General features: G+C 40.1%; 1 protein-coding gene across 1 annotated transcript in view; it reads right to left on the minus strand.

Annotated features, from left to right (window-relative positions):
- LOC124254007 (disco-interacting protein 2-like) overlaps positions 1 to 27,071 on the minus strand; it is a 92,883-nt gene that overhangs the window by 27,180 nt on the left and 38,632 nt on the right. Inside the window, 21 exon segments of the mRNA XM_046687871.1 lie at positions 2,613 to 2,749; positions 3,159 to 3,298; positions 4,250 to 4,364; positions 4,871 to 4,990; positions 5,604 to 5,697; positions 6,061 to 6,125; positions 6,395 to 6,497; positions 7,003 to 7,103; positions 7,454 to 7,577; positions 8,135 to 8,176; positions 8,178 to 8,261; positions 8,874 to 8,965; positions 9,682 to 9,805; positions 10,234 to 10,307; positions 11,108 to 11,168; positions 11,774 to 11,829; positions 12,421 to 12,555; positions 13,058 to 13,291; positions 22,486 to 22,611; positions 24,583 to 24,672; positions 25,909 to 25,983. Coding sequence (XP_046543827.1) covers positions 2,613 to 2,749; positions 3,159 to 3,298; positions 4,250 to 4,364; positions 4,871 to 4,990; positions 5,604 to 5,697; positions 6,061 to 6,125; positions 6,395 to 6,497; positions 7,003 to 7,103; positions 7,454 to 7,577; positions 8,135 to 8,176; positions 8,178 to 8,261; positions 8,874 to 8,965; positions 9,682 to 9,805; positions 10,234 to 10,307; positions 11,108 to 11,168; positions 11,774 to 11,829; positions 12,421 to 12,555; positions 13,058 to 13,291; positions 22,486 to 22,611; positions 24,583 to 24,672; positions 25,909 to 25,983 — 2,192 coding nt within the window.

Consider the following 27,071-nt stretch of genomic DNA (forward strand, 5'->3'; position numbering starts at 1 on the left):
CTAAATCTGGTGATAAGAATCTCATTGATCGCTCTAGATCTATTAATGCCAACAACATACGCCTTCTGGCGCTTTGAACTGTTATGGCTTTATGGTAGGCTGTGTCCACATACTGTGGCACCGCAGCAATCGAAGTCGATTGAGGTAAGGTGATGGCGCCTGCCTCGCCTTCCTTTATCAGGTATGTCTGCACCGAAGCTGCCACTCTTGGAAGGTGAAGAGAGATCTAGGTTGTTTACCATCCAATATCGTGATCTCAGCCGCCTGAGAAAATGATGCCTCCATCATTTTCTATCCCAGCATCACTGATGAGAGGTTGATGCTCTTCTGATGGTGGACTGTGTATTTCTATCTCTATGTCGGGTGACGCCGGGGAGACCTGACTGTAGACTTGTGTGCAGACTTGTGTGGTGACCTGTGAGACGATCGACGGTGATGTAATGAGGAGATCGCACGGTTAACGGCGCTGAGATCGTGGTTGGTGAACTCCGCGCTCTATGCGCTGACCTTCGAGACCTGTGAGGAGAATGTTGATAGCTTCGCTAAGCTCTCGTAGTCAGGTGTCCTTCGCGCTAAGGCCTTCGCGAAGCTTCCTCTGGCGCCCGGGTCCTGGGGAACGGCGATTTGACCTTCGCTGAAGGCTTCCGAGGTCTGACGGTCTGAGTCCGTGATCTAGGGATGAAGCCGAGGAATGTGATGATCTATCCCGCCGCTGGAAGGCCTTCGCTGGCTGTACATCTGGGTCCTTCGTGGAGGTGGTCTGCGACTTCCTTCTGGCGGTGGCTTCGCCGTGGCTGCTACGCTGATGGGGGTGCCTCTGGGGTGTCGCTCGGCGCTGGAACCTTCGCTAAGGCTCGGGCCTTGGGCTGGCTGCTTCCCAGTCTGTGGTGGCCTCCATCATGACTCATGATTTGCCGCAACAGTTCATCTGGGATGGTCTGCGACTTAATTAGTCGGTGCCCTCTCTGCGATGTTAGCGGCGGACCCTCAGGGAAGTCGCCTCGACGCCAGTGTAGAGACATCAGGCTGCATGGCCATCTCTGCTGATGTCACTGTAGCTGTCTCGGGTCGCTTCTTGTGGCGACGCGCCGAATGATGATCAGCTGATCATCGTGAGAGGCCCAGTTCAGCGGCTGGAACAATCTCGCTGAGAAAGTCCTAGTAGACTTCGCTGATTTCCCCTCAGAGGTCGACGCCGCCCTGGGGTGCTAAGTCCGGCGCTTGAGTGTTGGTAGCGACGGACCCTCAGGAAGATCATAGAATATCAGCGTTGGTACATCAGGCTGCATGTTGATCTGGCGCTGACATCACTGTTGCCGACATCGGGTCATTCTTTTGATGTATTATCAGGTATGATGATCGGCTGATCATCATACAGGCTACAGGCCCAAATCTGCGACGGAACAATCTCGGCTGAGAAAGTTCAAGTAGACTTCGTTGATTTCCCCTCAGAGGTCGGCGTTGAGATGCAGTAGAAAACTCTAGTCTTCGGCTGCCACGATGGGATGTCTGGGAAGCAGGACACTTTGGAGGCGCGGACTCACGCCCCACGCTCCACCACTCTAGCGGAACACCAGACGGAGCGGGTCGACCAACAGCAGTAGACTGGCGAGGGGTTCAGGTGTATCAGTCATGGCTAGACTCTGCATAATGCTTGATCCTATCTGCTGCTGCGCCTCAAACGCAAAGTAATTATTTATTAAAGGCAGAAATGGATAAATTAGTACCGCGAACTGCAACGTGAATAAAATGAACATGGCGCAGTACAACTAGGGCATATTAAATGGGATCAGCAGCAGAATAAAAACGAATCTGCAACAGAACAGAATTTTTATCAACGAATCCACTGAAACAAACACGGCGCCCCCGTGAATAAACAGTAGAAACACGACTAAATATCAATATATAATTGTTGAAGGATACTAGCTAAACCTCTATAGATGTCTATACGAGGTAACTAACTAAATATAATCAAAGGATATAGTGTGTCGGGAGACACAGGTGCTCTCACGTCCAGCTCACTGGGCGAAGAAGGAGAGAGTGAGGCACATGGGTGGAGGTGGCGCCCTCGTTCCCGCGCGTTTGTGGAAGGGAGGTAACTCGTGCTGAGTACTAATTAGTGATTTTACATTGAAGGGAGCTTCAATTAGGGAGATACAAGTGTTCCACTATGTTCGCAAGAAGAAGAAGACAAGCAAAAAGAGCATGAGTCAGGATAAGGAAAAATTTGCTGCTTTACTATAAAGTTAATATCTTTAACCAACAAATGAAGATCCGAGTTAGAATTGATCTTCAGTAACCCATGCTTGTCGTAAGAGGCAACTAACGGGATCGGGTGGTCAAGCTCGCTGACTGCTTTGACACATGTCTTCGGTTCCAAATTGTGTAGATCGATACTCATGCTGTTGATCACTGGATTGTTTGGTCCAGACTCGATTATTTACAGACTGCCACCATATAGCTGGAATATTGCTGAGTGAGGCATAAACTAAACTCACTCACTCACTCACAAAGTGCGCACACAGGTAGTGTGATTTTACTTCCATGTCTTTGTTTCATTACCTGACTACAATATACTAGTGTCATCCCCACTACAACCCGTGTCCCAGTACCTGGAATGTTGCAGTGCTGAGTCCCTGAAGTCCCCAGTATGCCGCTCCCGTGTAGCCGGAGCACACACACAGCTCCCCAACCTCGTCTGTCTTACACAGGTAAGGAGCACCCTCCAACCGGATCACCACCATCACAGCTACAACAGGCACAGTGAGTCTCGTGTATGCGTGTATATTTAATTGATTTGGATGGATTAATGATTCGTGTGGAGTAATGAATAAATCTGTTATAAAAACAGCCCTATGTTTACAGAGTTTAAAGAATCCCTCATTCATGAAAATCTGGGCTGGTACATCTACTTTTTCAGGACAATCAGCAATATTAACTGTTACTTTATTGAGATTGTATCTTTCAAAGCATCACTGTAAATGTTCATATCAAAAGCGGGGATTTTTCAGGACCCAACACATCTGAAGAACAATGGCTTTTCTATTAATTACAGTAACAGAACATAAAACACAAAAGAGGTATGGTAGGGACATATGTGTATCTGCTTTCAGAGGTGCCAGTGATAAGCGTTTCTCCCTTTTCCCTATTGGACGTACCTCCTGGCATGACCTGTCCACAGTCCTGTAGCGTAAGCGAAGTGAGGCTGTTCTCACTGTCAACTCGAACCACCCCGAAACTGAGCCCCTGCATGGAGAGGATGCCCCGCCCTGTAGCACTGCTGCTGGTTCTCCCCGGCCTGAGAGGGAAACACATCAACATAAGTCACGTGGATTGTAATCATCTTCAAATTCAAATCATTTGCATCACATCACATTCAGACTTTAAGTTCTGTGGTGCTACAAGATGGTAACAAACAAGTTCAACTGTACTGTTCTAATCGTTCATCAGAGGCTGATACTGTAATTCGTGAAATTACTGAGTCATGAGACTAATGTGAGTAACCCTCCCTTTGAACAATAGAAACAAATCTGCACATGATTTCACATTTGAATTCCAAGAGTTAGTGTAGGTAGATAGCAATTCCAGTCAATAATGTCAGCAAGAAATGTCATTGACAGCTTGTTGATGGAAAGCTTAACATCTATGAAATGAAAAGCAAAAATCTCTAATGACAAATTTTCAAATTCAAGGTTCCAAGTGTTGTTACATGAATAAGTACACTCTCTTAAAGTTCAGTGAGCAGTGGACCCATGAAGATCCAGGGTAGAATTGGTCTTCAGCAACCCATGCTTGTCATAAGAGGCGACTAACAGGATCAGCTGGTCAGGCCCGCTGACTTGGCTGACACGTCATCGTATCCCAATTAAATTAGATTTGATGCTCATGCTGTTGATCACTGGATTGTCTAGTTCTGACTCGATCTTTTACAGACCGCCGCCATATAGCTGGAATATTGCTGAGTGCGGCGTTAACCAACAACCAAACCAAATCACATCAGTGGAAGTGTATTCTATGACTGCTGTTACATAACAGGCACCACTTGCACAAAGCGATCTTCGCACTACAATGATCATAACTCAGCAGTGTGATCTTGTGTAAACTTGACCATACATGACACTGAACTCTAATCACTGAAGCACTGTAAAAGTTAACTGTTTAGTTACATTGCTTATCCTAATTCACAGAATTTGTCAGTGTACTGCAAAAACAAACAGGATGTGTTCAAGAGGCGGAATACAGCTCCTACCTGCGGACTGAGACAGTGAGCGCTTCTGAGGAACTAGCACACGGACAGATGGCATCGGCCTTCAAGCCTTTGGCCTGGAAAGCACTTAGGAATGAATCACAGGATGTTAAAGACCCTGAAACAAACAAAAGATCATTCAGTAAACAAGCAAGACAGAATCAGTCACCATCAGGCACATACTGCTTCCACAAGGCATTCTTTTCATCAAGTTGTTGATCTTTTAGCAATGTTAGTGGCATTTGGATTTTAGCTACTTATAGGCTGTGTTAATAGGATAGGCTTAAGACAATTGTAAATATGTATATGGAGTGATTCCTTTGAAAAGAGTTTCTATAGTTTTCAAAATGCCTTTTACTTTTGATCTACCTATTATGTACTATAATTATAACTCATGATATGACCTTGACTGTTTTTCTTCCACTTAGAGAGAGAATTTTAGGATGCATATTTTGTATAATGATTTGGATGACATATTGCAGATACCTCCTTCATTCATATTGCAGAAAAGGTAATAAATCTTGAATCACTTTTTCATGACAAAATGCAAAAATAATCATGAATGACTAAACAAGGAGACATCTGGAAACTTACAGAATACAGAAAGGCCATGAGTATACTTACAGGGGTTAGCACCGTCAGCCACAAGGAGCATTCGTAACGAGGTAAAGCTGATGTCTTTGTGGTCCTTCTGTGCCAACAACCCCCAGTGCATGTCTCTCGACTTCACCACCGCCACACACGCTGCAACAAACATGTCCGTCAGCTGCAGCCGCTGCACCATTCCAGTGTTATTGCATCAATATTATATCGCTATAGGATACAGCCACTGAAAAGTTGCTCTAATGTTGTGAAGACTGATATTTCACGTCATTGTTTAACATTGCAAACACACATTGTTTGATCATATGCAAGTTAATTCGCTTCTTTTTACCTCTATCCATATTGCTACACGCTGAAGCTGACAGTGGGGACTGCTATTTATTTTACTTGTTTTACAGAGCTTTTTTAAAAATCACGAACCTCTGAATGAAATTACAACTAACTCAGCACAACCATTATTCTAAGCAATCCTAAACAGGACAGTCAGAGGTGTAAAAGGTACTCTACACAACCAATCATTTAGGGGCCAACGTATCAGCCATGTCAATCTGTAATCAATGGTAACAGTTTTAACACACGAACTCTCTCACAATTTACATTTCACAGCTTGATATGTATTAACTTCATAATTGAAATATATTAAAAGTCTTCTCAGGGGTAAAAGTTGTTTTCTCATAGTCTTAATCATATTCAACATTTGTAAAAGCCATGTTATCATAAGAACCATTCCTGGATAGGACAGTTGTCACTCTACCTTTGTATTTTGTAACCATCTTCATCCAGGATGCTGGGTCCACCTTCATCAGGGAGTAGGGAATAAATATCACATGCATTCCATTAAATACGCTCTGAAAAACAAAAGAAATGCTGAATGAGTAGAGTTTTAGTATATGGGTTGTAACACTGCTAGGCATGCATGATGGGAACAAAATGAAAGAGACATTTACCAGTTCGAGGAAACCTCTAGAAACAAGTATTGTGCTGTCCGACTTGTCCGAGTAATGTAATATTCGAACACAAGATTTGACACGTACACTCTTAAAGGACATAGTTCTGCAGATGAGAACTAACAAGGAGAAAAATCTGACATTGTATTGTAATAAATTTAGTCTAAAGTGACACAACACTGAAATTCAAGAACATCAAGATCCAGTCACCTGGACAACCCCACCCGGACAATCCCAGTCTCAGAGAATGCCCTCTCTACTTACACAGAGGATTCCGTGCCACAGCCCTACATCCCTCTTGAAGTCCAGCACACACACCATCACTTCGCCTAAAACAGAAAACAAATACATCAAGTTTCATAATGTGGTTACATTGCTAACAGCTTATTCACGAGGCAAACCAAATGTAAATAAATCCAGTAAAATAATTGTCAAAATAAGTAATTGTGAACCTTTCTATACAGACATAATCAGGAAGATGGAAAGCAAATCACCAATCATTTAGAAGAGTTCAGCATATCAAATGGACCCACTTGCACAAATTGAACATAATACTACAGGTGTGTACTACAATACTTGATGAAATACAGTTGCTCACCTTCGGAGTAGTTACAGCCGACGGTGAGAGTCCGACAGTGGCAGAACATGGTGTTCCTTGTGACTGTGACACCCACTGTGCTGCCGTCTTTGTTTATTGTGTACTGAATGCAAGACAATCAACACTCAATAGATGTACTCAATCACCTTTGACACAGATTATGGTTATTCTCTAAGACAAAACTTGGTTGACTGTTTCTTGAAGAACAGTCAGTTAACAGAAAAGTAAGAGTGGGAAGGTGATATGGCGACAATGCTGCTTTTAACAGTGGTAAAGTCATATCACAGGATGTTAGCAAAATGTGGTTAGAAAAGTCCTTGGTGGTGTAAGTCTCACCATTTTGGTGAAAACCACAAGCACTGGTATGGAAAAGTATTAAGAATCTCACAAAAATAGTTGAAAAACAAAAGAAAAAACTTTGTTAGAAATTGTTTCCAAAAAGCTGTGAAAGTATTACACTTAGTTATCATCATTAGGAACGGTTCTTTGGTGATTCAAATCTATGACCAGCGGATCCTGGTATTGCAAAGGGAGACAACTCAGTCTACTCAACCTACCATGTCCCCAACAAAAGATCATGGAAATCTCATGACAAATCCAATACTTACTTCAATATATGCTGGCACATCTTCTCCCTTGGAGGGCGGCTGCCAGTCTTTGGTTGGTTTACTCAGATTTTCTGTCACAAACCAGTTCAGCTTCGGCCAACCTGTTGAGACAGACATAAACAGCATCAAGGCAAAGAGCCTAACTGTCACATGCATATCTCACTTTCAGTGATTTTTACTATATTCCAGGGTGTCGTTGTACAAAGCGATCTTAGCGCTAAGGTGACCGTAACTCCCATACCTTAACATAGACTTAAGGTAGTCTTAGCGCTAAGGTTGTTTTGTACAACGGCACCCAGTTTATCTAAGGAGCTGAGTGTCCCACCACAAGTGGATGCTTTACTCTGATAAGTTTGTCTTTGGAGCCGAGTATCCCATCACAAGTGTTTATTTCATTGCTTTTGTCCAGGGTGCTCCCTCCACTTGCTCATGACTTGTCGGTATCTCTTACCTTTAAAAGTGATGACCTCTCCACTACTGGACTTTGGAAGCCCTTTGAAGCAAGCCTCAGATGTGAGTGCCCAGCAGACACTCAGGCTGCCTAACAGGAAGCCAACACCTGCTCCACCCGCATCCTGTATCCATGGCAACAGCATAAGACCATTAATACATGAAATTCACATTTCACCAATCACATGATATCAACATACAACTGAAACAGCAACACCATCAGATCACGCGACCTGCACATATTCTCATCAGTGAACTTACTCAAACCAATTTCTCTGGAATATATATATATAACTAGAATACTTTCACTTCCAGACTGAGTGTGACGTATGATGGACTGACCAGGTGCAGTGGCAGATGCAGCAGCAGACAAATAACACGTAACTGGACAAAACTAATCTAATTTGACACAAACATACAAGTGCTTTCTCCTCTTGTGTCTAATACTGCTTACAATGCTGCACACAACACGTCATCTTTACTTCTCCTCTATGAGAAACACAAATAGACGATCAGTATCAGATACTGGTTCACGATGTAATTACACAAACCATTACCTCCACCAATTACTTCTGTCAAATATCAATAATCTGCAGACATCAACTACTCACAGCCCTATGATTGCATTCTAAAATGTCTACCAACAAAAGAAGCCAAAAGCACAGATGCAGTGCGACCTTACATGTCTATCACTGACCCTCTTTGTAAGAGGAACCTCGACGGGGGACCGGCACCACACCCGCCATCACACAGCCGTAGAATGCACAGATGAAGGAGATAGGGTCATTGTTGGGATACACTAGCGCCACCTGTTGACAACATCATCAGTCAGGGATCCAACACTTTTCATGCCACATTGCAATCACTTGTTTTCATACTAACATACCTTTACAATCCCAGAAAACAAACTACATTACTGATAATCCTTCTCTTGAAAATAAAATATTTCCATGACTTCACGTAAATTCATATTTCCTAACACTGAAATTAGATGAGTGAGTGAGTGAGTTCAGTTTTACACCACACTCAGCAATATTCCAGCTATATGGCGGCGGTCTGTAAATAATCGACTCTGGACCAAACAATCCAGTGATCAACAGCATGAGCATCTATCTACGAAATTGGGATACGATGACATGTGTCAACCAAGTTAGCGAGCCTGACCAACCGATCCCATCAGTTGCCTTTTACGACAAGCACGGATTACTGGAGATCAATTCTAACCCGGATCTTCACAAGTTCTGTATTAGAGGGACAATATTCAGTTAGCTTCATATATGATTTGTGAAGCATTAGAAAAATTTCAATTTTCAATTTTCCTCATAAAAGGAATCAAAATCCATATATTCATTCTGAATATGGAATACAGCTTTAAGCATATATGAGACATAGAACCCCACTGAATGTATGCCCATCCTCACCCTATCTCCTAGTTTTATGCTCATTCCTTCCTTGTGGCCCACTTTGTGCAACAAGTTGAAAGCAATTTTCTGAGTCCGACTCAGAAGCTTGCCTGGAACAAAGAAACATTTCAAGTTAAGCTTGCTTTCAGTATGTGGATCCAAGATAAAAAAGTAAGTGGCATGTTTGTAAGTGTTGACGGGGAGCCCTAGTCTATACTGGACTCAACTCTATTTGGGATAGACAAGAAGAAGAAGCCAGGAATGTGTCACTTAAGATCCCAAGCCCTAAAATCAGTTTCCAAACTGAAGAACCCATCATTGTTTCAAAGCAAGGAAAATGTTGCAAAATAGTTAGTCACAGATCATAATAATTATGGAAGATTTCACATCACAAACAATGATATTATTAATATCATAACCTGCACTCTAAAAAGTAAAACTACCAAACAAAGTGTCACATTTTCTAATATTAAACACTGGACTTTCCATGTTGAGCTTAAACGTCAGGAGCATCACCCACAGTATACTGAGGTGGCTCCATAGCACTAGTTAAGTTGAAGGCAATTTCTAACGCAGGTCTGTGCCGGAGATACTTGTAAACAAAGAGCCATGGCACAAAATTTTAAAACAAATAGTCTATCTTGTGAGATTTGTGAAACAAAAGTCACTTTGTCATTATCAATCCTAAATGGTTTACAAATGAAATTCCATGTCACACGATAATATAGCTTTGGGCCCATAACTACTGATGACCCTTAACACTGCTACCCGTGATTACATCAAGCATAGGTTGAGGACATGGTAGTTGTGTGGTGCTACTACTGACCATATGTGAGATTGTAGGAAGGTTTCCCATGCTGGTCCAGCACGGTGACGGCGTTGGCCTTGAAGCTGGAGGAGCCATACCTCTGCAGGGCAGCCTCCAGGTTGTGGGGGAGGCCTGATGGAATCTGGGGGAGTGGGGGAGGAAGCTTATGTAGTAAGGCAACAAGTGAGCTGGTCGGCAGGGTCTAAAGCTGCTTTCTACAGTGATTCATTTAGATAATGTATCTCAGCTCAATGCAGCTGGAAAGCATAAACCTGTTATGATCTTGAAACAATTGTTTTTCATCAGATTCCTAAACTCTGAACAAGACCTCAAATATGGAGACATAACTGTCCAAGTGATTAATGATAATCTTTGAAAGTTCTAAAGTCTTTTTGTTGAATAAAAGCTTAACTATTTAAAAGTAACAAGGCTTTATTTATACCATTCATCTTGACCCCAATAACACATTAGGACACATTAGAAACATCAAAGAAAGAAGACAGAGCTTTGTATTTTAACATAATGAGCATACCACAACCACATTATGCCTGAGTGCTAATGACAACTTACCACTAGCTGTTCTCCTGGTACTGGAGTCAGTTCATTTCCCTCTGGTTTGGGTGCATTAGGATCAGCAGTAGGCACTGGTACAATAGAACAAACATACAGCACACAGTCAGCATATTACCTCAGAATCACAGTCACTATTATGCATTCTCCTACAACCACAGTCACCATTATGCATTCTCCTACAACCAGTCACCATTATGCATTCTCCTACAACCACAGTCACCAATATGCATTCCCCAAGGATCTGTCAACATTATGCATACCCACACAATCAGTCGCCATTATGAGTTCCCCCAAAATCAGTCAGCATTATACATTCCCCTAGAATCAGTCAGCATTATGCACATCCACACAATCAGCATTATACATTCCCCAAGAATCAGTCAGCATTATACATTCCCCTAGAATCAGTCAGCATTATGCATTCCCCTAGAATCAGTCAGCATTATGTATTCTCCTTTAACCAGTCATTCTACACATTGCCATCATATAATGGTCATCATTACACAAGGAAACAATGCATCATAATTAGCAGCATACATGCCCCAAGATTATGTGTTGTAAAGAAATCATATTCTATATTCTGACTTTCAAATCTATCTGCATGTATAAAACACAAAATATCCCTTCCATGGTAGAAAAAATTCTTTAATGCACAAAAACTTCAAGTTTCACCATAGAACCGGTTGGGTAAACCACTCAACATATCCTATTTTCACTGAAACCCAAACATCATCAAAATTTGAATAAAAAAGTTATAGACCTTACATGTTACATAACTTTAAACAAGAAAATCTGAATGACAGCCAACTTTATCAGTAAATGACAAGAAACTACAAGAAACACAAATATACACAGCAGCTGAGAATCTCACTTTCTAAAGTGTGTTCATCCTCGTCCATGAAATACTCCTTCAGCGGTCTTCTCTTGGGTCTCTGTAAAAAGGACATACCACTACAAACACAGCCCAGATCCTGAGATAAAACAACCACCATTAGCAAGAGAGAGATACTACACAGTAAAAATGTCACTTTTCTTTAAAGGGAAACAAATAAATTATTAATCAAACCATGATAAATATCTGTAATGCTTCCTTGGTCCCAGACAACTTGGAACTGAAGAAGACTAGTTGGTCTGTTCACAGTTATACATTGCATGTCTAGCTGATATTTAGAGTACTTCTCATTACACAGGGTGTCAAACATTGACAGAAGATGTTTCCAAATAAAACCGGTTGGGTAAACTATTTATCAGATAAATGTCAATATTTTCTTTATTCCCTTCAACCCCAAGTCTATTTTCATTTGTCCTGCATGTCAAACAAGGGATGTGTATTTCAATGTGCTTTTTCACTTTATTATTGTTTTTCTTCCTTGTAATGACTGCCTTGCCTATTCACCTTCTGGGGATGTATATCCTTATCTTATCTGTCATAAACGAAAGAGAGAGCACCTGATTTCTGAAAGTAAATCTTTATTCCTTCTCTGATTTTGTGTCAAACCTCACAATGACAACAAGGCCTTTTTGAAGTAACTCTTACCTTGAGAGTATTTAGTAACTGTTGAATTTTAGCTGATACTTTTCCATGTCGAGGCCCTGCAAGAGAGTCAATCATGGTGAAAACTGACAACTACAACTTACCTCACTTGGGATGAACTGGGATGACGTTTATATACATCAATGTTTCAACACTTAGAAATATGGCACTTTTAACATACAATATTTGCAAAATAAAGTAGACGTTTGCATTTATCAAAACACTAAGATGTCTTCATTAAAACCCAAATATTCCCAGCATTTGACATTCAAGTTTTTAAGACAATGAGTGATATCGCCTATATATCTCATGTGTTTATTGAAGGCAAACTGGTTACCAGGGTGCCGTTGTACAAAACAACCTTAGCGCTAACGACAATCGTAATACTTGATAAGGTATGGAAGTTACAATCACCTAAGACTGCTTTGTACAATGGCACCCTGGGTGGTCACTGATGTCCGGATGACAGGACACACTGAATCAACTAATTCCTTTCAGGTCCAGATACTGTCAAAACTGAGTCATGACTGTGGTCATATTCTACAGGCTATTCTAAATATTCTGTCAAATTTCAATTAAATCTTAATATACTCTCAAGTGCTGTTCTGAAAATGAGCCCACACCATAGTATGAAAAGCATATGTTTGTACCATCATCCTCAACGCCAGTGACGTTGCCTGTGGTGGTGATGCGGACTGAAGACTGGTTGTAGCGCCCGACGCGGTCAGCTTGGCGGAGACTCTTGGCGTTGTTCGTCACATCGGGAGGCTGAGATATATGATGTGCTGGAAGTAGATAAACCATAGTTTGAGTACTTTGTTGAATAAAAAGTCCAGCCTTTCACCTGACAAGAAAGTGCACTATCTAGATGGCAACCCAAACATCACAAATCAGAATATGCAGCCACAAGAGCCATGGTCCCATCCGAGGGAGGAGAGACAAGATTCCTTTATAAGCTCTTATGCAACAAACAGGTGGTCAGATATTTATTGGTTTACAGAACATTTTGTATTTCTTGTTTTGATTATTAAGTTCTTTTTTCTAAAGGGGAATTTACAAGTCTTATTCACACATAAAATCCATTCCATATGACCCCAAACTAAAGAATGATTGTCATCTGACCTGCATTGAGCATTATTCCTACCATATAGAAGCAGCACACATGTAACGAGGAGACAAACTAGAGGTTGATAGCATGAGTACCACCTGATCCTAAACAGTAAGCTCTCTCCAGAAACACTTTATGATAAGGGCCCAATGTTCTTCCCTAAAATAAACACAACTCACAATGTCTGGAGTTCTGCATGACATCTGCTAGAGCATGTCTGGCAGTGTTTCCTGGGATGATGAAGTTGCCAAACTGCTGACTGCGAGGACGCTCCTGGGCTTGGTGATGGGGGGATGCACCAGCATCGGAGTACGAGGAGGAACTAGCACCGCTGTCACGACTGTTGCCTCCTCGCTGGAAGCCCCGGGAATGGTCCTCGTCAAAAACACTGTCATCATCATCAGAGGAAGAATCTAAAGTAGCAAGAAAGATTGAATTATGTACATTGCTAACTGTGCTCACACTAGTCTGAATCCTGAGTCTACTAAGACAACTTGACATTGAGTCCTGACAAACTTGGGCACCACCCACTTGTTTCCACCCCTGTTCAGTGAACCAAACATGACACCAGTCTCCATGGTAAAATGTGTCATCATATCACTGCAAGCACGGGACTCTCCTACATGAAATTAATGATGTACTGACTGACTGAGTATGGTTTTACGCCGTTTTTAGCAATATTCCAGCAATATCACGGCGGGGGACACCAGAAATGGGCTTCACAAATTGTACCCATGTGGGGAATCGAACCCGGGCCTTCGGTGTGACGAGCGAACGCTTTAACCACTAGGCTACCCCACCGCCCCAATTCATGATGTAACATACATTACATGGCTGATGATACACATCACTGTACGTAAGTAGTCAACTGTGCATAACATGTCAATTTCATGAGCAATTCTACGCCCCAAATGACAATTTAACAACCACACTACAAACTACAGTTTCTGACCCATTTCCTCGGACACTGTCATGTAATATGTGCCATGTCTGAAACTGATACATCGTGCCTGTGTTATTTTGGTTATTATTCACTGTTAGAATGATACAGACATAAAAACATTGGAGTCTGCAGCAGAAAAACCGTGTAATTGACTTGCAGCCAATTGGCCCAAGCATACATAACTTTGTGCATATTGCTGTAGTTTTTGTAATTTTTTTAACCACCAATATATTCTTCCAAATACATTGAGACATCCCAATCATTACATATACATTAAATAAATGAAGAAATATGAGCTCTAGTATTACGATGCATCCATGACCATCATCTACAGCTACATTGAAAGTTACATAAAATCTACTTGTGTTCCAAGTATCTATACTACTAACAAATTAATGTAAGAAAAGATAAAATTATGGTGAAGGTGAAAATGTCTGTACAATTATTTTCCGGTATTCAGATCAGTGTCTCCTGTGCCCATATGTTGATTGCAACTTGCATATGGCTGCCTTTGGTATCACCAGTGTGAGGAGCGACCCCAAAGAGGGCCACGATGACAGGGTGCTCAGTCTCTGCCCAAAACAACATCCCACATATGCTCTACTGGGGATATGAAAAGAACTTAGCAAGCTGGTCCAATTTCCATATGCATTATTGTTGGAGATGTTTGGTCATGGCCTGTGTGCCATTGTACAAAGTGATCTTAGCACCAAGGTGATCGTAACTCCGATTAATTAACTTAGACTTACAATTGGCGTAGCACTAAGGTTTAGGACAATGACTGTCAAGTTGCAGTTCAAAATTTCTGGAGAAATTTCTAGCAAATGGAAAACAGCATGATGCTGGCCAGTAAAATGTCCATTCACAATAACCAATTCAGTTGGCCCATCATGTGTGACCACTACCCACACCATTTCACAGCCACCCCATATAATACTGGTCAGGGTTGTTGCCCTAGCATACCCCTCACCACTTTGTCGCCGATAACTGACTGACTGACTGAGTTTGGTTTTACGCCGCTTTTAGCAATATTCCAGCAATATCACGGCGGGGGACACCAGAAATGGGCTTTACTCATTGTACCCATGTGGGGATTCGAACCCAGGTCTTCGGCGTGATGAGCCAACGCTTTAACCACTAGACTACCCCACCGCCCTGTCGCCGATAACACTTCCTTTCATCAGTGAATTAGCAGCAAAACTTAGATTCGTCTGTAAACATTTTATGTTGCCATTGTGCACAGCCCGTCCTTGGTGTTATCTGGCCGACACAAATCATTGTCTGTATAGTAAAGCTGTTAGGATCACACCTTTCACAGGCGCCTTGCTTTCAGACAAACTATGGTAGATGTTGAAATTTGCCTTCCTGTTATTTTACGGAATTCTCTATTGATACCAAAGAAATTTAACTTTTTAATTTGCCAAACAATCATTCAACTTGGGATGTTGGCGTCAGACCCCGCATCTTCTGTACCCACAATTTGCCATTCCCTTCGATAGTGTCTCAGGGACATTTTTAAGCGTGTGCTTAGCTCAGTTGCATTAGGGGTTGTCAGTTTTATGTAGTGAGTGTGTATGGTTTTACGCCGCTTTTAGCAATATTCCAGCAATATCATGGCGGGGAGACACCAGAAATGGGCTTCACACATTTCAAATGATTACATGAAGTCACATCGTGGTCAGATGTTGCATTCAGATGCAACACCAGAGTTCCACCTCAACAACAGCTACATCAAATCATTAACTCCCTTATTTCTTGTCGGTGGTATACGTCACTGTTGCTATCAACACCACCTGTTTGGCTTGTTTTGTTGTAAGTGCCAACTCTCTGTGTGAGGACACACAAATCAAGACTCGAAACAATTTGGATACACATTCTCAAAGGTGCGAGACTTAACACACATACAGATTGAGAAGGGATGGATGGCCTTTTTCACAAATTGCTTCAAACATTTTTTTGTTTTCACAAAAAAAAAACATTTCACATTTCTTTTAAGTAAATTCTTAAAAGTACAGCAAGCCTTTTGACATGTTTGAAACAAAGAAAAATGAAACATGTCAGGATTAGGATTATTTCTGTTCCTAAAATCATGCCTATTGACCAACACATACACCTTTTCAAAACTGAAATAGTTCATATCTGTGGCAGTGAGAGAAATATATTGATCTCAAAATGTGAATTATATTCTACATGTTTTTAAATGTCCATTGATCCAATAACCAAGTCATTACACGACGCCTCACAGGTATTCATGAAGTTCAGGAAACCCTTTTTACCCCTCATCTGAATGCCACTTCTGGACTATGGTAAACATATGGCAATCGTACCCATGCCAGTAATCTCCTACTGAGTTTTTAAGTCTTCAAACATCTGATTTAAGCACAATTTAAATGATAAAATTTATGATAAAATAAATCAAAGATTAATTTGAACAGTCATTTCTTTCCCTGGAATGTCATATTTGAATAGTATTTCTACATCGCTTTTATTTGTTTTATGCAGTATTATCACTCATTCATTTCTCCCTTCCTCACTCACTCACTATCAACATTCATGCAAGTGATGAGGAAACAGGGAAACCATCCTTAGGAACAGCAGAGTTCAACTGTATAAATATACTTGGATGTAAAATACAAATTGTTTTAATAATTGTAATAAAATTGTTCTTGAAAATGAAATGGTAATGTTCCAGTTTTGATTTATTTTTCCCAATGTGCTTATGACAATAATTGGCAATGTTGTCTTTTAATTTGTTCAAACAACATCCAGCACTTCCTAAAACTGCTACTATTTGCATAAATGAAATTATGAGAAATTTTCAAAGCCTGGTCTTTTCTATCAATACGCAAATATTGGCAGAGAATTCACACAACCATGAGGAATTTGGGCAACAATGACAAAACTTGTCTTCATCAAGTAAATCTGGAATATTAACATACAACATGCACCATTAAATCTGCCCAATATTGACAGACCACTGTCAACAACTATCAAAATAATATATAATTTTGTCTCAACACAATTACTAATGAATTGTCACACATTTGGACATATTTTCAAGGTTTTACTTACAAAATAAGAACAAAACTTACTAAATGGTATTCCCATCTCCAAATTCCTGTTCAACACAAATGCAGACAATTTTCTAACCGAACGGTATGGTAAACGAACAAGTTTACCAAGAAAGGGACAAATCCTCACAAACATTTACAATGAGGCCATTTTGGGTCAGGGCAAAAGAAAATGTTCCTAGATCAATACAAAACAACTCTTTCTCTGTGTGGCAGCTCTTCAGCTTACGAGATCATGGTTTCTTCTTCGTATTACGCGCTATTAGCAATATTAACATCAAACAGTGACTACATCTCTCATAGGTGGGGACACAGCGCACTCTGACAACTCAGCTGTTGACTAAAGGTTGGAGAGAGATGGTTTTTATAACTATAAACATTTACATTCATTTAAAACGGAAGGACACAAAGGTGTCTAATTGATTTGTGGAGCATTATCAAGTCAGAGGTGGCAACAACTCAGTTTCTTGTGAAGGAAGCTGTATGTACATGGGTATTTTTTCATCTTTACTAGAACCGATGAATTATCAATTTGTAGATCAATCAGATTATAAAGACGCTGTGGGGGCTATCATTGTGAGATACAAGGTAATTCCACAGACTCCAGTCATGAGACCTACCCTGACAGGGCTATCATTGTGAGATACACGGTAATTCCACAGACTCCAGTCATGAAGACCTACCCTGACAGGGCTATCATTGGGAGATACAAGGTAATTCCACAGACTCCAGTCATGAAGACCTACCCTGACAGGGCTATCATTGGGAGATACAAGGTAATTCCACAGACTCCAGTCATGAGACCTACCCTGACAGGGCTATCATTGGGAGATACAAGGTAATTCCACAGACTCCAGTCATGAAGACCTAACCTGACAGGGCTATCATTGTGAGATACAAGGTAATTCCACAGACTCCAGTCATGAGACCTACCCTGACAGGGCCTTCATTGGGAGATACAAGGTAATTCCACAGACTCCAGTCATGAAGACCTACCCTGACAGGGCTATCATTGGGAGATACAAGGTAATTCCACAGACTCCAGTCATGAGACCCTGACAGGGCTATCATTGTGAGATACACGGTACATGGATTCCACAGACTCCAGTCATGAGACCTACCCTGACAGGGCTATCATTTGGAGAGATACAAGGTAATTCCACAGACTCCAGTCATGAAGACCTACCCTGACAGGGCTATCATTGGGAGATACAAGGTAATTCCACAGACTCCAGTCATGAAGACCTACCCTGACAGGGCTATCATTGGGAGATACAAGGTAATTCCACAGACTCCAGTCATGAAGACCTACCCTGACAGGGCTATCATTGTGAGATACAAGGTAATTCCACAGACTCCAGTCATGAAAACCTACCCTGACAGGGCTATCATTGGGAGATACAAGGTAATTATAGTCATTACAGTGGTGAAACACAAGGTAATTCCGGAAACTATACTGACAGGGCTATCATTGTGAGACAATAGTTAATTTCCAAAGTATGCATACTTTTTTCTTGAATTCTGCTTTATTTATAATGACTTCTCCCTCTCAAGTTGAACATGGGGATAACAGACATGGATGGCAATACATATACTTCTATGTGTGAATCCAAACAGTGTTATAAAAGACCCTCTTCTCAACGTTGTAATAACTCTGTTTCAACTGACACCTAATATGTGAGGAAATCTGCAAATACAAACGTAGAACTAATGTAAACGTCCCTGCAGTGACATAACCAATGAGACGTTTTCCTCCTTGCATGTAGACAGCCAAAGCACACTGATCAATACCAAAGACCTCTACACACAGGACAGCAGAGCCTGGTCCAGCACACACCAACACACACAGCAGAGTCAACTCCGTCAACACTTTGTGTCCCTTCACACACCTGAAGCTATCTACATCACATTCTTAAAGAAATTAGATCATTGTTTTTGTCTAATATAACATTACTGACTAATACCTACAACATATCCAGGAGATATAATGATGCATTTATCATTTAGACACAAACATACAAACTCATCAATGAAAACAGGGTGTTCCACTATTAATCAAGAAAATTGTTGAATGCCTTAGATTCTCAACATTACATCGTCAGAAGAAGAGTTTACCCCTACCACTTGATATTCACACACATTGACAGAACATTCAGCCAATATCAATTACAAGTTGAAAAACGGAAGGATAAAAATAAAATGATAAAAAGTATAGTTTATTATACAAAGACAAACATTTTGTGCCATTAAATTCACAATTCTAAATCCTGAGTCAAATTTCAAGGAATGTCAAGACAATATTTTCCAAGAGCATGATATTTTCTATTACTGATCATTTTACCAAACATCTGCATTATCAATACAATCACATCCATTAAGTATTCAAAAAGGAAACCCAACAGCCAAATGCCAACATCACATTAAACAGACCCAGTTGAGGACCTAAATGCTAGTAAATTCCAGTATTTTGCTTAGGCTAGTAATTGTAACTAATTCCTTCAGTGTAGTGATTAGTTCCACACAAAAACAAACACACAGCATCTGGCACAGCATCACACGTCACATGTAGTCAAATGACAAATATTCAGAACTTCAATGTCCAAACGATTCAGATGATCAGTTTCCACTAAGACATTTGCTGAAGACTGTAAAATATTTTTCACAAGAAAGTGAAAATCTACTGTGTCCAAACAGCAGGGAAAACAATGTTTGCAGTGTTAAAGATTCTTCACCTTCACCTCCGATCTTATTCTGACAAATTGATTAAATGACACCAACCTCCGAGCACCAAACAGTTAGCTCCCAAGAAATTTAAATGATTTTATCTAGTCAAACACTCTAGTCAAAATCTCTTGAATGTACATCATTTTCAGTAAATCTCACTGGTTTCAGATCATCATCATCATCATCATCATCATCATCATCATCATTATCATTATAATTCAGCATTATCGTTATCAGCTAAGTTAATCAGATCAAACTATAAATATTATTATGGATTTTATTCTTGTCACAAGGGGGAGATAAATGGATTGGGAGGTCACGCACTGTGACTTGGTCTATTACTAGTGAGCATATCCCAACTGTATGGATCAATGGTGATGTTTCATCACTCCGTTGTCTGGTCCAGGCTTCACTATATACAGATCACTGTTACTGCTGTAATACTGCTGTGTACAGACTTAGCAAACACAGAAAGGTACAAACACTGGACCGAACATCATTTCACAAGCATCAGGCTTCAGTCTGTTGGCTTAAGTCACAGAAAGGTAAAACATAATACAGCTTGAGTCAAGTTCTAAAATCATATCAAAACATAAAACTGTTTGATCAGATTTGTAAAATGGATATTAGCAGCCACCTATTCACTACCAGTTATTCATGATCTAGATCTTGCCTGATATTTTCACAGTGAATCTGATAGAATTCAAGCTACCAATAGTATTGAGATATTTAGCAAATCAAATTCGACGACCATGAGTGAGCACTTTGAATATTTTTTCAGTAACACCAAGCACTTTGAATTTTTTTCAGTAACACCAAGGCATGTTAGCTTCATGTGGAAAGAAAGCCCAACGTTCTGCTAACCTTAGATATTTAGTTTTTAAGGTGAAAATCAAACTTGCAGAGATGGTTCAGACAAACTTAGAAAAACAATTACAGGAAATCTGTGACTGGCACAAGTCTCCTGGCACAACCAAGGGAAGCAACTCTGTACAGCAAATCGCAGCATCTGAATTGCCATGGCCACCCTTCCACAAGCACAGACTCAAGTAGTCGAGGTTATACCAAGCCAAACATTGTGTCCACTCAATCCTCAATGTAGTTCGTTGTATAAACATGTATAGTGTCCTGTGGACCTATTTTCCCCCAGAATCTCCGCAGGTTGGTATGGGAAGGTGCACATTAGATCCTTGTGCCACTGCTTACATACATATCTCAGGCATGTTATACATTATGCTTTAGTCAGGGTTATGATCAGTGCCCCACACTTTGGGGGAAATGTTGCAGACAGGTCACTCTAGGAAATCCGTTCCAGTATAGACAGAATCCAGCATGATCACTAGACCGCGATTCTGGCACTTTCTCCCAAAATCTAGTTATATTGTATTTAAAAAATTAGAAACGGATAATGAACGTGTGGGATTTCACTAATGGTAATTTCCCTGGATAAATCACATGCCACAACCACACAGCCACTGCTATATTTTCTCTCATGAGAAGCAGGAGGAATCTAAGACGATTTGGCAAAAGCAAAACTCTCCTACCCATGTTATTTTTAAGACCAGGATCCAGGTGTTTTTTCCATATTTCTGCTAGACATTACCTTCAACCTCTGACTAATATGATCACATCAACAACAAAAACAAATATTTTTTGTACAGCCTTAATTTTTAAAAAACACAATAAATACTGAAAAACTTCTCAACAGATAATCCATGCAATGACAAATTAAGCATCCTTCCTTCCCATATATTCTGAAAGATGATCTAAATTCTATAGTTTCAGGACAACTACCATTTGAAAAGAATATCATACATTCAAATCACAATAAATGCACTCTCTAATTCAATGAATCCAGCTGCCAGTGAAATGTGCCATTCATTTGTATGTAGGTAGAAATAAGCCCACTGAATTATAATCAATACTTTCTCTTTGAGAAAGGTATAATAGAGCCAGTTTGATCTATGGAATATATATGCGAGACATGGTATGACAATTAGCAGTGTCATTGATCAGCTGTTACTGACGGCTGCACTCACTGTCGAAAGTTGTTTCACTTCACTACCAAGCAGGCAGGAAGTAGCAATCTTTACTAATGCATCATAAAGGTTCGAGAGGAAAAGTTGAAACGTTATTACATTTGCTATCAGTCTTTAAACTGAAAACAAAATTCCTTCAGTGGGTGTGGGCTTATCGTTACTTCTTGTCATTCAGGTGTCTGTGTGCTGGCAGAGATTGTTACAACTACAATGGTGGAGGTGTATCGGGACACAAGTAGTGTTGGGTGGTTTAGAGTGAGTTTGGTTTTACACCGCATTTAGCAATATTCCAGGAATATCACGGCAGAGACACCAGAAATGGGCTTCACACATGGTACCCATGTAGGGAATCGAACCCAGGTCTTTGGCTTGAGGGGCGAACATTTTAACCACCAGGCTACCCCACTGCCCGGGTGGTTTAGAAATATTCATGACAGAACATTCAAGAATACAATAATGGGCTTTACATGTATCTACAGAAATTGATACTAAAACATACTCCAAGTTTTTGGTAAGCCTTGAATCATTCACATTTGTGATTGGGGGCTGTAGGGTAGCCTTGTGGTCAAAGCATTCACTCGTCATGCCGAAGACCCGGGTTCGATTCCCAACATGGGTACAATATGTGAAGCCCATTTCTGGTGTCCCTGCCGTGATATTGCTGGAATATTGCTAAAAGGGGTGTAAAACCAAAACTCACTCATTTGTTATGGACAAATGTCCAATATTTTTATGCACTTTATTACCGTCACACTGTCTGTTGTCCCCCTCCCACACACACAACCAACAGCTGTTAACCTGAAGGACCGGACTGACCAGTTGATAATTACCTCCATGTCTCTCTCTCCTCTGCTGGCCGTGGTAGTTGACCGATGTTCGTTTCGACGGCAAGGGCATCACAGGAACACGCTTATTATGCATCGCCAAGGCCTGCATCACAGCCTCTGTTCGAATCTCTGCAATGGCACACCATACACTAGAAAACCATCCACAATGACAATAGCAGGACAGCACATTGTAACACACGGACCAAGCAGACAGACCATAAGCTGGGTCTTCAATGAACCATGCTGAACATCATCAGTAAGCTCTTCACACATTTTACATCATAAATCGGTCCAGATCAAAACCACACATAATTAGAATTCTACATAGTTGTATTTTTCTAATAGTTCTCTGGCCTTCAATGAAAAGGATACCATACTCTCCGTAATAAGCAATCCTGACAAAGGGAGGACTTAATGTGTTACGTTTGTTGTCAGTCATTAAGCAGTTGTAAACAAACTAGAACATTTTCTATAATAGCTACTTGCAATTATATTCAGCCATTTGGCATAATACCCATTCTATACTGATGTTTTTGTTAAAAATAAAATATCAACTGTCATATGAATTTTGGAATGGGTTCTAACAATAACATTTGTCACTTTAAGGTGAGAGGAAGGCCGAAATATTTGGAGGCAATAAATCATCAAACATGTCAACAAAGAATAATCAATTGATTTGGGACCAAGAGTCTAAATAAAAGGCATTTCATAAAGAGTTATCTCCCTTCCTACAGAATTCTGAGTGAGCTGGAACAAGGAGACTGCATATATGTGTGTATATTAAGGCCAAAGCTGAATGTAGATCGGCAGGTGAACGCCCACAACCACATACAAGATGATCACATTGTTTATGTAGCATGCACAAGAAGGATGATCAAAATGAGGTCAGCTAAAAATACATTGTAGAATTATTTAAAATAAATCCACATCCGTTTAGCAATGTGATAATCTCTTCCTTGTTGCATATACATTATGTCAATTAAAACACCCAACATTCATACAAAATAGTTGTTAGTTCAGAAACTTTCCATATTTGGGAAAACAAATGTCATAACTTTTTATATCACACATATTAATACATAAATTCGACAAATTTTGGCATTAATGTCATGACGATGATGATAGTAATACAGAACAAAACAACATGAACAAATCATAACAAATATTTCAAAACAGGCAAATAATTATCACAAAAATTACATCAAACAATCTCCAAAGAAATTACAAACTCAAAATTTAAGATTCAATGTAGGTTCTAATGTCCTTCAAAAGAGTCTGAGTTTGGTTTGGCCGGTAATGACCAGAATGCTTCACATGGGTTTGTTACAGTCAATAAAAACAAAATGAGAATAAGGTGTTAATTTCAACAAGAAATACAAACATTTCAACAGTCAACACCCCACACACATAGTTTCGATGGCATCTCACTAAATATTGACTAACAATTGCAGTGTCTCTAAAGCCACACACACACAAGCAAGATGGAGGCTTTAAAATACCTGATACTGTCTTGTCAAATTCTATTTAAAGTTTTAAATCTGTATCGCAATCATCAACATCATATTGAATTTCATATTTTGCTTCAGGTGACAAACGCTCTAACTTTGAGATTCCATTTCTGCTTCATAGAAAGACATTATAAAACAAAACATGACAAAACAAACGTAAACAACGATAAAACATGGACAAATATTTTTGTTTGAAATAAACATAAACAAAGAATTACTATTACACATGAATGGCATATGGCCCAATGTGTTGCTACTCAAAGGACACTGAATATACTTAAAAGTTCTAGTAATTTGCCACAAAGCAAAAAGTTGTTAGATAAATAAAAGTCAAAAAGCTGTTCGATTAAAATCAGAACAAACTTATTCAGTCAAAAATCTAAAATTGTTAGAATGTCTGTCATGACCTTAGAATCGACCAAAAAAGATTTCTGCAAACTTATTTGATCAAATTCAGAAAGTTTGTGAAAATATCAATTACCCTTCAACCAATGACATGAAAGTTTCCACACTAGCTATACATAACACCAGTATTTGTACTAGTATTCTAGTATTGATACTAGTAACAACAGGTGCCTGCCTCCCTGCTTACCGGAATGATATCGATTATCTTCTCGAGTTAAGCGACGTTGAGCTTTACGCTGTGCTGCTGTCGAGGGGCTTGGAGCGCTAGGCCCCTGGCCTACAAAAATTCAGGAAAAGTTCTCAGTTAAATCAATCTGTGACAAAACTGAAAAGAAACTTGTTCAGCTTGACCATCAACTGGCATCTAACACGTACCTAGGCTTGTTCCTGCAGATACAGTATGCACAGATGTTATCAGAGATAAGAAAGATCATCAAGCAGCAAGCTGCCATTTGAAAATCGGGAGAGAATTGGAAATTTGGCCACGTAATATTTTCCATGTCTTCAAAAATAGTCAAACAACTGAACAATGAAAACATTTATCTTCCAATATTTACATTTTTTATCTTTTCCTTTGAAACACAATGACAAGAGATGCATTTGAAATCCTATAAAAAAAAATCACAAATCGTAAACTCTCCTAGAAACCCAATCAAAAAATATTTACAATGAATACAAAAATATAATGCTATTTCTTTCTTAAGCTACATATATATGTTATTCAAAAATGTAATAACCATGTTGTGCCATCTTTATAGAAATTATTCTCCATCTTTGTTAATCTGAAAACATGGAAAAGAGAAAGAGCAATATCTCCGGTCGGTAAATTGGCTATATTTTAATCTCCAGGAATCCTGGTACCGATGATGAGATGACACTGACGGGAGGGGGAGGAGCCACAGCTATGTACCAGCTAGAGTGTCGGCATGCCCCGTGCATGCAAGGCAGATGTTTACATCAACTGTACACAACATGCATTTACACTTGACTTAGCACTTGGCCATTATTCTCATTCGTGAGAATCGACCTTCTCTTTATTGTATCATAAATTTTCCTTCCGAAAAGTGTACAAGTACAATGTTGCTTTAATCTAATATGTCAAACTGTTATTACAACATGATTTAGTCACAGTTGTCAATTAATAAAACAGTTGGTAACATCAAGCGCAATTACATAAAATCTGCCTAAAAATCAAAGAATTATTGCTAGTGTTGAAAGTGTAATATTTTGTCAGATTATCCAACATTATCCAACATTTTCTTTCGATGGTTTTGTGGGGCCGGATTATGAAATCCATACATTAGCAAGTGACACTGAACCACAATCCGTTCTGAAGTCACGCAGAAAGCAACAAAGCATTATTTACCCTGCTAAATGTGAACCAAATTATAAAAAATTGGAAACTGTTATTAGTACAGAAATTACAGGAAATATTAACGAGAAAGGGAAGTGAACTGCGGCAGTACTGGGATTAGCAGTGGCGGCGGCAGCAACAGCGTGCAACAAAGCCTACCTGGAGGCTGCTGCTTCACATAAGGTGTGAGGAGACGGGTCTTCTTCTTCTCATAACCCTTCCGTGTGATGTCACCTGAAACAGGACACAACCATAGTAGGACCATTGTAAACAACTGCTTATTTCATATCAGCTTTCCATAATATCATAGCATTCTTTCTATTTGTGTTTTGTTTTCTCGCTGTTGGTTTTGTGGTGTGTACATTTGTCATATAATGCCGCACTTAGAAATACTCATGCAAGTTAAAAGCAGCCTGTAAATTATGTATGAGTAGGGTACGAGCCACATTCAGCAATATGTCAGCAATATTACGATGGGGGACACCAAAAATGGGCTTAACACATGACAAAGTAACAATCGTATGGATTACGACTTCCTTATCCATATGGCGACAGTATTTAACTGATGGCATAAGGATCTACACCAAAACGTTGCCATTTAGATATTAAAGACGGAATCCATACAACTGCTATACCAACTTATAAAGATGCCTATCAAACAGGCTTAACACATTGTACCCATGTGGAGAATTGAATCGGGGTCTTCAGCGTGATGAGTGAACGCTTTAACCACTAAGCTAGCTCAGAGAGTCATATCATATCATTACTGATCAACAATTTATGCAGGCAAGGTCACCATTTACTACTGGCGATGGCATGCTGGTGTGTACGTGTTCAGATCCTTCTGCTGTGTGTATGTGTTCAGATCCTTCTGCTGTGTGTACATGTTCAGATCCTTCTGCTGTGTGTACGTGTTCAGATCCTTCTGCTGTGTGTATGTGTTCAGATCCTTCTGCTGTGTGTATGTGTTCAGATCCTTCTGCTGTGTGTACATGTTCAGATCCTTCTGCTGTGTGTGTACATGTTCAGATCCTTCTGCTGTGTGTATGTGTTCAGATCCTTCTGCTGTGTATACGTGTTCAGATCCTTCTGCTGTGTGTACATGTTCAGATCCTTCTGCTGTGTGTACGTATTCAGATCCTTCTGCTGACTGTATGTGTTCAGATCCTTCTGCTGTGTGTAGGTGTTCAGATCCTTCTGCTGTGTGTACATGTTCAGATCCTTCTGCTGTGTGTATGTGTTCAGATCCTTCTGCTGTGTGTAGTACGTGTTCAGATCTGTTTCTGTGTGTACGTATTCAGATCCTTCTGCTGACTGTATGT

This window comes from Haliotis rubra, unplaced genomic scaffold (genome assembly GCF_003918875.1).
Source record: "Haliotis rubra isolate DU_JTF1 unplaced genomic scaffold, ASM391887v1 Scf56, whole genome shotgun sequence".
NCBI classification, from domain to species: Eukaryota; Metazoa; Mollusca; class Gastropoda; order Lepetellida; family Haliotidae; genus Haliotis; species Haliotis rubra.